The 14404-nt window shown below is 38.5% G+C and overlaps 1 protein-coding gene across 2 annotated transcripts in view; it reads right to left on the bottom strand.

Annotated features, from left to right (window-relative positions):
* The window catches only part of CRIM1 (cysteine rich transmembrane BMP regulator 1), a 168882-nt gene that overhangs the window by 145527 nt on the left and 8951 nt on the right, over positions 1-14404 (bottom strand). Inside the window, exon 2 of one of the 2 annotated variants that reach the window (XM_083857559.1) lies at positions 9457-9630. In XM_083857559.1, coding sequence (XP_083713685.1) covers positions 9457-9630 — 174 coding nt within the window. Of the gene's footprint in view, positions 1-9456; positions 9631-14404 lie in introns of those variants that run through there. The other variant, XM_083857561.1, reaches the window with a different exon arrangement.

Here is a 14404-nt window from a genome sequence, read left to right as displayed (position 1 = left end):
AACAGCCCACTTTACTTGTTGAAAACGGCACCATTTTCCTCTTCTCCTCATTTTCCACCACACCTCAGACTCATTCATTTGGTGTTATGTATACATGTTCTGTAAGAGACTCAGACCTCTCAGTGAACCAGTCAGATTCTTTGTAAGGGTCCTGCTACCCAGGTACAGCCCTTGAACCAGGATCTGAATCCCATCCACCCTCGGTTACCTGCATGCTCTCCCAAATATCCACTGAGCTGGAATACTCTGTTTCTTGCCTAACACACCTAAGGCCACGCAACAAACAGCATTAGCATGCTGATCCATTAAGCATTTTAACTCTCCAACACTAGGAGGAGATGTCAGGGGAAAAAAAAGATGAGTATATCTTTCTCTTTTCATTCTCCCCACCACTCACACACACACTGCACTTTGATCTTGCTTGGCTCACTTGGAGTTTCCAGTTTCCAGTAAAGCTGGGATGAGGAGTCCTGCCTTACTGTCACGAGTAAGGAGTCTGCTCTTTTTACTCATGACTTGGCAGCTGCCAGCATCTTGTTCAAGGACAGATCCAGTTCAAGGAGACTGACAGCATTTAAATCCCAATAGTTCTTCAGCCTTAGCAGATGAGTTCCAGGCTCAAGGTGTTTGTCCTTCTACCTGGTATGCCTACACTGCAGGATATTCTAAAGCCCTAGCAGAAGGTATCCAGTCATTGAAGGCTGGAAGCCATGGCATGCACCATGGCAAGGATTAGATGCTCAGAGTGACGGAACAGACTGAAGTATATGCCTTAACTCTTCAACTGATATGGCAGTATGAAGTGCAAGACTTCTGAAAAGCAACAGCATCAAGATTGCTCTTTTAGTTTTCTGTCACAAGTGACCTACCCAAGTAAAGAATACCCACACTACCCACAAACTATAGCAGCACAGTAATTTAAAAAAATAAAATTGTTTAACAGACTTTACATCTTGTTTTCTATCCATCTTTGTAGTATGGTGTATCAGTCACAAGTCTATTAAACCATTCTAGATGCTTGAAGTGGTTTTCTTCAGAAGCACCCAGATTAGCTTTTTAAAAATATATTCTTTTTACTCAAGTTGTAAAACCTTGATCCTAGTATTCTATCCTGACTTCTAAACATTAACAAGAGTTTAGGAACTTGTATTCAAAATTCCCATAAGGCAGTAAATACAAAATACGGAAAGACCCAAAGTAGAAAGATGAAATATGTTGCTTTTGGCATTACCCTGTTTCATATTTACGTCTACAAGAAGCCTGACGTGACAACTGCAAAGAAAGACCTCAGACATACCCATATAAGTGTGCCAAAAGGGCTGGAAGCCTCAGCTCACATGAGGAGAATGTAAAGCATTTCCTCTGCTGCTGTGTATGACTGCACCTCCTAACCAGGGGTCAAAAGCAGATTTCCAGTTTGGGGCTTGGGAGTCTTTTTATACTTGTTTTAAATCAAGAGTGTTTTCTTTGTCCTTCTAAAGTTTTATGCTAGTGCCAAAAATGTTCAACATTTAACATTATTAGTGCAGTCATTTATAGAAGCTGCAATTTTGGCATATATATCTGACAAGTCATTTAAATTCTAGCACCTTAAATTATGTAGATTGGTTTGTCACTATGACAACAATTTTTACATGCCTAAAACATACAAAAGTACTATTTTTTCTGTTCCTTAATGAAGTCAAGAATTATTGAAAGGTTTACCTCTTCTGGACAGAAAGGCAGAACTTACATAATATCTGACTCTAGACAAACTATGCAGGTTACTTGTTGAATGAAGAAGGAAGCTTTAATGAACTTGAACAGGTATAATTTAAAAAAATACTTTGAACACAGAACACTTGAAGGAATCTAGAACAACAGGGAAGAGAACATATGCAGGAATTCAGGAATGGGTAGAGCTCCTTCTTATCATTAAGGCTAAGAAAGTCATTGAATGGCTTTCTCAAAAGAAAATCCAACCAATCTCAAGGTCAGGCTTCACACTTAAACCTGAAGTTTCTCTAAAAGCCACCTGGTTAAAGAATCTTGCTTCAATTCAAGTCTCCATACATCTTAGACACAAATACATTGCTGGTAATGCTTCATTCTGTTAGAAAGAAAAATTAGTCTGATGATGTGGAAGTGGTATAATGTTTGTTTTATTTAGAAATCAACACCACAACAACATCAAGGCCAAAATTTGGAGACAGAGTGCTAAAATAGTTTGTCCCATGCTATACAACTGTTCAGAATTGCAAAATATTAGTAAATCATTCATTTAAAGAGTCAATTGTGAAGTTACTGGAGGTGATCTGACAACAACAAAAAAAGGTTGATTTTACAATAAACTGTTTCTTATTATTTATAGAGACATAGCCACTGTACTAAAATTGTCAAATTGACTAGTATGTCATTGATACCAGTATCACTGCATACAGTCATTCAACACCCAGTTATCTCAGTCAGCATCAATGCCACATATATCCAAACAAGACTTGCCCTGTCAAAACAAGACCTGTGACCCAGGCACAGGAATATAGTTTCCTGCTACTATACAACGTTAACCCAGTGTTTACACACCATTCCATTTGAGATCTTTGCTCAGGTCTCTTCTGTCACTTTTGATCCTTAAAATCAACACTGCATCTGCTGAAAGTCACCTGCTTCATTTTCACTCTCTTCCTCAACTTGAACAGAAGTAAGGTCAAGCATTCATTTAAACCTGTAGATTGCCACTACAGTTAAAGTGGACATACTTCAAGCACAGCCTACTTGCCAACATGGAAAAGAGCTTTTGGGAAGCACAGAATTTATCAAGTGCAAGATCTGACCAGCTGTAAGATACCTGCCCTGTTTTTTCCTAGTCTCATAGAAGCTCCGGGTACAATCAGTTATCTTGTATTCAGTTTCAGGTGAATGCAGGTAAGCATTTGAAACAAAAAAAAGGCAAGAAGAATGCTCCTTTGTCTCAAGGAACAACTCTGCCTTGGCCATCACATCTGACTGCTGGCTTTGTAGGAGGCATTTGTTACGCAGCCCTGTCCCAGGGCCAACAGTAAAGGTTACACTTCTGTCCACAGCAATCTTGAAAACTGCCAGGTTTGAAGGAAACTGAAGTGTCACAAATTGAAGATCCAGTATGCTCTCCATACACACGACACGCCCAAGCATAGAGATGTAGAAAAGCAGGCATGGCATCTGTACAGCAGCTCACATAAGCAATTGCAGCACAGCAAGGCAATAAGCTCAGTTACTACACTGCCAAAACACCACATATTTACATAAAATGGCAAGGAAAAATAGAAAAGATACAGCACTAATTCCAATTGTCAACAATTTTTGTGATGGTAACACTATAGGGTTTTTTAACCAGCTGCTCAATTTTGTGTTCTATATTCAATCTTCCCACCTAACAGTTCCTGCAATGCAGCTTTTCCCCTGTTAACACAAACTGCATTATTCATAATCTAATTAAGCCTAAAATTAGGTATCCAGCCACATCAATACAGAAATACGAAAGTCTGTTTTCTCTTTTGATATCTTTCTGAAACTTCTATAAGATTTTCCTCTGGTTAGCTTGAAATCTCATAGCATAGATTTTGTCTGTGTGTGATCTTGCCTTAAAAACAGGACATGCTAATATTGCCAATATATTGGCTAAAAAGTTCATACCTCCTTGATCAGGGAACAGATCTCTGAGCAACCAGAGTCAGGCAAAAGTGACAAGTGCTGCAAATGTAACACTGCACTGTCATGCCGTGAAAGCAACTGCACTGCCAGATGTGCCACTGTCACAGAACCATCTCATCGAGTTAATGATGGAGTTCTCTTCCCTTTTTTGTTTTGGAAAAATGCTTTGTATATTGAAGTTTCTATTAGCAATCGGTATTATTTCCATATCAAATGTGTTTTTTCCCTTCTGTCTCTATGCATTCAGAAAAATAAGCCCAAAAGCTACACTTCTGGTTTTCTCTGTGTTCATGTGAAAATTTGCCTCCAAATGCACTCTACTTGGCTCTCACAAGCATGTTTAAAGGTAAAATCTGGATCTTTGCCACAACTGCATTCCTTATTGCAAATACATGCCAACCTTCAAAGTTCAGTTATTTGAGCAAAAACATACGTTAATTGTTGTGCAAGGGGAGTGGAAAGTATATCAGATTAAGCACATCTGAAAGTATTTCACTCTTTGCTTGATAAATCAGCATAAAGCTGGATCTATTCTCTTCTAATTTTTCAACACAGCCATTAAGACCACACAAGTGAAGTTTTACACAAAATCAAACTTAACAACAACCCAACAAGAATTCAGAATAAAATTACCTTCTCATATTTGTTATTCCAGGACTGGTCTAACAGGTATTGCAACATTTGTCAGCATAAAGTTATTCAGTTACATGTAAAAAATAATGGAATGCAAGGAGTGTGTTGCAATAAGCCAGTTTAATAGACACCAGCAACTTAAAAGGTCTTTTCCTTTCACCTATGAAGGACAGTAGTGAATAGCTTGGAAAGGTGCAAGCCAGGTAACCAAGAAGCATTCTTAAAACAACCGTTTCAATGATTCAGTATCAGCAGGACGTTTTACATGTGGACAGAGATAGAAGTGAAAGAAGCTCATTTACCTAAAGTATTAACCATATCTTTCACCAAAAAGGGCACAAATTTTATCCTTCACATTTGTTCTGATTAAAGACTGAGTTGAAGTTTGACATGGAAAATGCTTATGGTTTGGAGAGAGTAGAACTGATGAAGTTGACTGGTTTCTCATCTCAGAGCTCAAGTGCACACCAAAGCTATGAGGCAAAACCACCATCATTGTTATGACTGATGGCACCTATTCTCTCCCTAGAAAACATGTTTGTCTGTATCACATCACAACCTGGTATTATCAAAGCAAACTTTTTGAAAGAATCTGCCAAGATTCAAGAAGTCCAAAGTTTTTATTAAATCAGTTTAAGAGAACCCAGCCCACTTAGTGAAAGACTGGATACACTGACCCCCAACTTCCCCTTCACTTCCTAGAGGGAAGAGGAGATAGCTATTCTAGCAGGGAACTTTTAGTAAGAAATCAGCTATCATTTGAAGACCTGATAATGCCTCTGAAGCAGCAGCTCATAAGAGCACATATCCAGGCCTGCTCTAGTAGAGGAGGAGCAGCAGGCTCAAGAACATCCTTAGGTTCCTGTTCTTTAAAGCTCTGTAGGGCTATCTGAACTAGTGCCAGTTGGGCATAGAGGGAGAAAAAGCAGAAGACTGCAGAACTGGAGTAATTGAAATTAGATTTTCAGCTAAATGAACAAGCACTACATTACAAGTTTTCCATGCTACTTCCTACCGATGCCCGACAAATTTATCTTGATGAAAACAAATTACTTCCTCTCTTAATTCCTCATCCCCGATCCTCAGCATCTCACACCAAGTCTGAAAAACTGACTCTTTTGGCTGCAGCTAATTCTTCACAAATTGTGACTGCAAGAATGCATAGATGCAGTTTATTAAGACTCCTGTCTGTTAACTGTGGCTCACAAACAGAAGACATCTCGTCACTTTCCTGGCCGTATTTTTCACAGTCCACTCCAGCAGTCCAAGTTCAACCAAGCTGTCATTATTAGCAGGCTCCTGAATAAAAACAAGCTTTCTAAGCTCAAGAACACAGGATTTCCTGAACCATATCAGAACAGGCACTCATCAAGACAATAACCAAAAGCATTTTAAACAACAATAACAAAAATGAAACCAAACCCAAACACCACAAGACAGGAATCTATTATTGTTAGTATTATTATTACTAGGTATACAATAGCTTTTCCAGACAGTTTCTTTCTAGGCCCAAATGTGTGCATTTCCTCATAGTAGGATGGTTCATGCCCTCCATTTAAACCCTCTCTACGAAAAGTCACTGATGGTCCATGGAGAGAAACAGGCACTTCAAGCCTGGTGATGGAGTTGGGAGGCCTCTAAGCATAAATGTCCTTTATGCTTTATACTCTATTGAAGTAACAGCTCTTTAAACATTTCCAGCATGTCTACATGAAAATTAGACAGAATTTGGCTACCAATCCTTTCAAATGTATCTAATCCTACTGTTTTCCAGGAAAACAAAGGCAAGGGAGGGAGACAACAATTGCCTTGAGTACCTGCATTACTGAAAGTTGCACTTTAGCCTCACCACTCTACTCTCCCTACAGACATCAGTGCCCTGAAGAGGTTACACACAATTAAGTAGGGATTAATTTCTTCTCATTATAGGCTTTCCCAGAACAGGGTAGAGCAATTCTCAGGGAGACAAAATAAAGAACATGGCTCCAGGGCCTGTCAATGACATCTCAACAACATGACATTAGAGCCCATATGATCTGATTTTGGGAAGGAGGGATAGAGGAAGTTGTTTTAAGTGAGCTGGGATATAAACAGAATTAAATAGGTAGGCAAAGAAAGGGACAGAGAGGTAAAGTCGGAATGAAATATGAAGAGCCCAGGAAGGCATGCAGAACCCAAGCCAATAGGAAAAGAAAGATCCTACATGAAGTGAGCAAGAGAAAACTTTAGGTTAACAGAATAAGAAAGCTAGAATTGATATCAAGCCCAGAAGAGAAGACCACACACAGCTGAAAAGCTTAAGTATAAGGCAAACCAGATAAAGAAGGAAGATGACTGCAAAGGCTCTTGAAAGGGAAGATGTTAGCAGAAAAAGGCACAAGAAAATGAAGTACATGCAAAAGCCTCAATCCCTTAGCACATTCCTATATGGAAAACAGGATTCCAGCTTTCAGCTCACTGTTTGTTACTTTGTCAGGTTGTATCTATGCAACAGATTCCTTATCTGCAGGCTTTCAGCAATCTGCGCAGTTTTCTTCAGAACCTCTGATTATGGTGTATCCATTATTCAGGTATTCAACTTATGTCTTTTTAATCACACTGTGTATTTAATTATCCATGTAAAGTGTGGTTAGGAGAGAGAAGTTAGACTACCCTCCTATAGTTGCCACTTTCCATGGCAACAGATTCTATTAGAGTATTTAAAGGTTTAAATTACTAGTTTCAAATCTTCCTGCTATTGTCTTTAACAGACAAGCCAAAAGAGTGAACTATACATCAGTACTTCAGATTTCAGGAAAATCTTAATTTGACATATTTAACAGATCTTATGAATCACCCCTTTTTACATGACACTACACTTTAAGATTTATCTTGCCTGAAATAAACTGAGATTTCTCTATTTTAACATGCTCATTGAGCCCTCTGGTTTGTGTACCACCTAAGCCATGTTTCAGGTGGACTTTCCAAGTGGTTGAATTTCATTTTCAGAGTACTAAAATCTGAAAACCTGACATATTCAAGGAATAAATACTGGCTCGGACACACCAAAGTGTCTATTCCATTTTACCTAAGAGACTTGGCTTGCTTAGCAAACAGGGACGTGGCAAGCACCAGTGGAAAAAAGTTATTCTTCTTTTCCGTTAGCTTAGGTACAGGATGAAGCATTACTTTGGTTTTAATTACCAAAACAAGGACTAATGCATTTAAAGACACAACCTCTATTAGCAGTCAGCATTCAATTACCAATCCTAGTTGGAGAAGCATTTACAGTGCAAAACTCAGTAGGCAAATTTAACAGACTACATCTGTAAAATGCAGAAATCAAAATTATATTATGACTTCTGCCTGTCTATTAGGAAATACAAAGGGATTTACCTTCCAACATCCCTCAGTGGTACAGTCTGACGGTCTGAGGATGCAAATGCAAATTCACATTCTTATGAGTAAAAGCTGGACTGTTATAACACTCAAGTCATAACTGCCAGACTTCTGTTATTTAAAGGTACCGTTGTTGCTTCAACACTTGCATCAGCCATCCTTTCCAACTGTGAAAAATTAAAAGTTAACAGGCCCTAAACACTTCTACTGGTGCCCCACAGTCTGAGGCTTTGGAAGAACACCCCTCCCCCCCTGCTCCACAAAGAAAAAAAAAACTGAGGGGAAAAAAAGAAAATTACACCTCTGAAAAAATAACTCCACTCCAGCTCTTATACCAGACAGTTTACATGTAGAATATTGTTACCTCATGGCTAATTATAAAATGCTGATGCTTTAAAATGAAAATTTAGCTGAAAAAAAGAGTTCACTGAAAGCGAGTGACTCAGAATCAACCTGCTTCAGCTATGCCATTCCCCAAGTTAAGTCCATTTCTTCCAAGGCTGCAAAGCACAAAAAGACAACCCACAGCAGATTTTCATAGTGAGTTAAACACACAATGAACTGCCATGCCAGTGGAGTCCTGCTGAAGTAGTACAGACTTAGTCACATATTCACAAGTCAAAAAAGAAGTGGTAAGACTGAAGAACCCACACGTGCTATCACCCACTATCACAACAACAACAGACCAAAGGTTCTGCCTCTGCTCTTCCTAGGGCTACAAAAGGAAAAATCCCCACAAAAATCCAAGACCAAGCACTTGTACACCTTTAGTGAGCAACATCATGAACAACAATCATGAGAATGTTTCTTCAGCTTCTCACAACATCTTCATGTAAGTCTGTAGCACAAAATCAATTTTCCTGACACAAGAGAAGTACAAGAAATGACATCACATCACACTTCTTTAAGTCAAGGATTCTCCTAACTTAAAATATGGTCAGTAGCCTTATAACTACATTAACTTTTTCAATGCTTTAAACATTGGTTTAAAGTAGTCTAATTAGCAGGTCCACACCACTAATCAACTCCTGAACACTTTGGAGAATAAACAGTTTTTACAGCATCATCTAAATGGTCCAAGATCACTCCTTTAATTGCTGTTCAGAACAATCCAGAAATACACCATGCAAATTTAATTCCAGCTGGATATATTTGAGCCAACTCATTTCCAGTTTAGCCATAAGCAACAAAAAGAAAAAAAAAAAGCAAAACAAATATGGATGCATGCATAAGCATAAACATATGGGGCCTAATACATATCTTATCAAAAGAACATAGGAACCGTAAAATACGAGCAGTAAGGTAAGGTTATGTAAACTTCAAGAAAATAGCATTTTCTACATTCATATAATAAAAGATATAAGTATAATCAGTAACAATTCCTTTTTCTATGCCTTTACACTTAAAATCCACTGTATTTATTCACAATTCAGTCACATCAACACACCTAAGGAGTGTTCCACACTGCTCTGCAGCTGAAGATAAGCAAAGGTAGCTACCACAAACTACAAACAGAACCGTCTAGTCTTAAAATCTGCAAACATCACAGCACACCAAGCATGTTTTTTGTCATCTTAAACTTAAGCATTTGGAATTCCAAGCTTGAGAGGTACTATTTTCCTCTAAAACATACACCTGTTTTCTGAAATGCAGAAGACCAGAGGTATCTGAAACTACACAAGTCATCCTTAAACATATACACTATATCTCTAGTTTTTCATCAACTACACAGAAAAAATTACTAACTCTGAATTACTGAAGAGGAGTGCTTACCTTCAATCCTTTTCAAGGCTGACAGACAAGTATCCCGGCTTGGAAACTCAAATGGATTATTACAGGTCCGAATGGTGTCACAGTCGCACTTCCCGTTTATTATGTTACAACCTGTTATAAGGTTTTCATTGCACGGTTCAAATCCAAGAAGCTGATCATCATCCCAGTTTTCATCTAAAATAAACAAACAAACTCACTCACTACTGGATTTCAGCTGCAGCACATAAATTTCAGCTGCTTTAGAGTTGGGTGCGATTCACTTCAAGTTCAACACAGTGCTAAACAGAAGATAACATTAAAAAAAAACAGATTAATCTAAACAGTGGGATTTGCCAAATACTATGTCTTCCAGACATTTTACTGCCCATTTTGCTAGAGCAACAGGCATTGTTTACTTCCATCTGTATGAAAAACCATGGCATCTCAGGAAAACGCATAACTGTAGTACAAGTGAGCACTATTCTAACAGAAATAACTTTTACAGATAGATGAAGTTATATTTATAATGGAAGTGAGAACATTGTACAGAATCTGCAACTGTTACAGAAGTCAAAATTGAGTCAGAAAGAGAGCATTTTAAAAGATGATTAAAAAGTGCTTCACATAGAATTCGCTCCACAGAGATAACTTTTTATTACAGAAAATATGCCAGACCTCTGATTCTGTTATATGATCAAAAATGAGTTTTCCAGCAGCCCTGAATTATCATACATATTCTTGGAGAATTGATCAAGCACATTGCACTGCTTGGTGTCAAGGGTCTAGGGATAGTGGGGCCAGGATGAGTCTCTCTGCTTAAATAACTCTGTTCCTTTTGAATCAGTTCTGTCAAATGTGTGTAACTGGCGTTCCCACTCTACAACTGTCCATCTTCTTCTAAGAGGCCACGTGCAATGAGATTTACTTTTTTCCCCCCCCTCCAGAAAGAAATACAAATCTAGTCAATCCAGAATTGCATTGATTACCAGTCCTACAGTACCTCAGTTTCCCTAGATCAAGTGCACGTACAGCAACATCCCACCAAACTCTGAAGATTAATCAAGGTAGAAAAACAGAACACCCTGGATTTGAAGAGACCTTCAAGACCAGCCTGTTCCAACCCCCCTGCCATGGACAGGGACACCTTCCACTAGACCAGGTTGCTCAAAGTTGCATCCAGCCTGGCCTTGAACACTTCCAGGGCATTGACAACATCTCTGGGCAACCTGTTCCAGGGCTTACCACCCTCACAGTAAAGAATTTATTTCTAAAATCAAATATAAGCCTAGTCTCTTTCAGTTTTAAACCATTCCTTCTTGTCCTATCACATGCCTTTTTTAAGCAAGATAGAAGAAACTAAACTGGGCATTATGTATTCTTCACTACACAACACCAGATGTTTTATAGACAGACAAGCTGGGAAAATTTAGTGCTACAAAACAATTCCATAGAGTCCACTAACTTCTACTAACAACAAAAGGAAAAATAGGTATTTTCAATCTTTATATCCTAACATTCACAGCAGCACTCCCATTGTGCATTCTAAGTAGTTCACGCCAATTTTATTTATCATCAACAAGCAAGTTTCCAATATAGATCCTGCCAAGAAACACTTTAAAAAAGTTAAAATATCCTCCAGTTAAACCAGGGTGGGTTTCTTCTTGTTGTTGGGGTTATCAGAGGCTGTCCTCCAGTATGAGAGGCCACAGCAAATACAAAACTGTCATTCAGTAGCCTGATGCTCAACAGAAGCCTAAAAACTAATAGCAAATAACAGTATATACACACATATGCTGACGTTGGCAAGTAAATTCTTTCAGAATATCTGCTAACCTGAAGTTTTTCCTGTTTTGGAAAAAAATAAAAATCTAGGCAGAGCTGTTTACCAATTCAGTACTGTACATGATCTACAGGAAGTGTCACAGCAGATTCTCAAAGGTATATTTCTCCCTGTACAACAAACTCCTCGCCTTCTATTGTGAGCTGGCAAAGTACTCTGCTGACAAAAAAGCACTGATAAACAAAAAAGTCCATTTTAGATGCGAAGATGGGAACCTCCATGGGAACCTCATGGCTCTTCTCCATAAAAAATAACAAAGGAAGAGTAGTCAGTAACCCGAGGAAGTAATTTTTTTTTTCTAGCTTAACCTATCATCCAATACAGCACTCTATCAATGAAAGTCAAAGGAAGCGCAGAAGTTCCTGAAGAGAAACTATTAAAATTCTTTCAAAGGAAGATTCCTCTCCAGTAATGCTTGGGACACTCATTGTGATAAGGCCATGCATACAAGGGAAAAAAAAAAAAAACCCTGAGAATTTGGAGAACAATAATACATCCTGTTTTTGAGAAGCCGGAATACAGCCTGGACAATTTGTATTTTAGAAGTCACAGCAGCAATCCCTCTAAAGATAAGAACACAAGCTACACCTATGGCCCAGGATTTGCTGTTTGAAACTCTGTACCTGCAAGGACCACAGCTTCATCATGATCAGCCTAACAGCTTAAAGTGTTTGTGTTGCTCTCTGTTTCTGACACTCCTCCTGCACTCCTGGGTGCAGAACAGGAGCCCAGAGGCAGTGCATGCACCCTCAGCCCTGCTCTCATAAGTTTCCAGAAAAGGAAATAGTAGGTGCACCTAAAGTCTTCACTGCCACACACCTCAAAAATTAGCTCAGTCCATTAAAGTCTTAATGAGAAGAGAAATCGCTCAGTAATGCTTGTTCAGGCTATACTTCTAACATGCTGAATCTTCAAAGAAGGTGTTTATTTTTCATTACTTGATGTGAATAGAAAAAAGTTACATTCAGACAGGAAGAATGCAAATCCAGTTTTAGCCTGCACATCTTCTACTAGCCTGCTTTTCACACAAGCTTATTTAGAAACAAGATTTCCATCAATGAAGTAGCAAACATGTAGCAAGAGCTTATTTTAGTTCAGTAAATCAGTGCCAAGTCTATCATGATTTTTCGTGCAGACTGAAGACTCACTCCTTTTCCCAGTTGATTCAGTCCTTTTATGAACAGAATTTCAAGGTCCTGTTAGATGAATAATTGTTTACCACTTTGAACAAACTCTCAGAAGTCACGTCAATACAGGCAGAACAAAATTCTTTTTAATGGAAGGTACAACCACATGAAAGTATTCACATAACCTAAAGGGATGTGAATATCCAGCATATCCCTTAATTCCAAGCTTTGGAAACTTGATGCAGATAAACAGTGGTCCAGTACAGCTCACACCTTTAGAGATCAGTAATATTCAACTGACAATAGAATAACTTGTACAAAACATATAATCTAGTCTCTATTACTCACAAAAGTCATCATGTTCTGGGGACTATTCAAAAAATAAACTTGTACATGCCAGTGGTTTGGGACCTGGGACAGTTCACAAACCATTCCAGCTGTATACATTTTCCTGCATGCCCTGCTTGACCTCTATGGCTTCTTTTTCAAAAGACTGGTTTTTTATGCCTACCTCTCAAATCTGGATGATGTCAGCAAAGAAACTGAAGAGTAATAATTTGTGAAAGCTTTATTTCTCCACAAGCAGGGGCAACAAACCCCAAATATAGGAATCTGCCTCAAACCTTGGTATGCACATCCTATCCCCTAGCTATTTCTAAGACACTTAAATCAAGTATGTACTTGACACTCTGGAGTTTTTAGAAGCAATGCAGCTGAAAAGAAGCCTAAGTAAACTACTAGTTTTCATCCAAACTGATCTTTGTTTAGCACTGATTTTCACCATCTCATTGTGCTGGCATGATCAGGTAAAGGGCTGCTCTTTTTAGCCATCCTGAGTTGTCACTGGAGTCTTGTTATATGGTCACATAAGTACCTTTTGCACACAAGCCTCATAGCAGTTCAAATGCTCCCAGCAGGTTCATAACTACAGCTTCAAAGTCATTTCTCTTTCAAATAATTTCTATCTGCATGCAGTTCCCCACTCTTTCCAACTCATTCAGGCAAGTTCCAGATAATAAAGTAGTTCTGCATTTACTCAGATCAAAGTTAAGTCTTGGACATAATACCTTTTTAATTCTTCTAACTGTGCTTTCATACCAAAAGGAAGCCACACAGGAAGGGAGACTTCACATTAATTCCAAACTCTTTTCCTTTTCTCTTCTATCATTCATATAATCACTTGTTTTCTGCAAAGCAAATGTTTCAGCTTGCTAAAAATTCACATATTGCTCTGGGTTGCTGAATTCCCAAGTCCTGTCATAGCATGCATCTAAAGTAGGGAAGAGGATTAAGGCATTAACAAGTTGAACAAGAGGTCCTTAAACAGGTCTAGTCTGGGAAATAGCTTGAGAAATATGTCTCTGGTAAGCAGCATTCCATCACTTCTTCCATACTAAATCCTACATACCAGCACCATGCAAAGCATGATGGTCATGATTGAAGCATTCATCTTCTTTGCCTGAAGAGCTGCCTGTGTTTTCAGAAAAGCAAGAAACTAACTGAGAAACTAACTTTAAGCCTTACTTCCAAGGCACACACAACCTCACTATAGTTACATTTATTATTTATTACTCCCCATTGGCAAAGGTTCATCTCAAAACTGGTGCAAGCTAAAAGTACAAGCAAGGAAAGACCTTTTTAGAGACTGCTTCTCCATTGTTTAATTTTTTTCTTTCCCTTCCTTCAAGTTCTTGATTTCTCCTGCCTACCACAGAAACTTCTCTTTTGTGCCCCAACCCTCCTCTTTCTTTCTGGACATCTAATGAATATCAGCTATTGTTTGGAGAATGCTATACTGTGCACCTTCATAGTTTAGATAATGCATCACCTCAAAAACAGCAAGAAACACACTGAAATGATCACTAAAGTATCACTGTTGAAAACAAATGCACAAGCATTTTGCCCACAATAATCTTCTGTTTACCACTCTATCCTTTTGAACTGTAATTTAACTGGAATGGATTGAGTCAACTCCTATAATTTACATTTAACTGCAGCATGT

This window comes from Zosterops lateralis (genome assembly GCF_965231275.1).
Source record: "Zosterops lateralis genome assembly, chromosome: 3".
Classification (NCBI taxonomy): domain Eukaryota; kingdom Metazoa; phylum Chordata; class Aves; order Passeriformes; family Zosteropidae; genus Zosterops; species Zosterops lateralis.
This window is presented reverse-complemented; position numbering and strand designations above follow the sequence as displayed.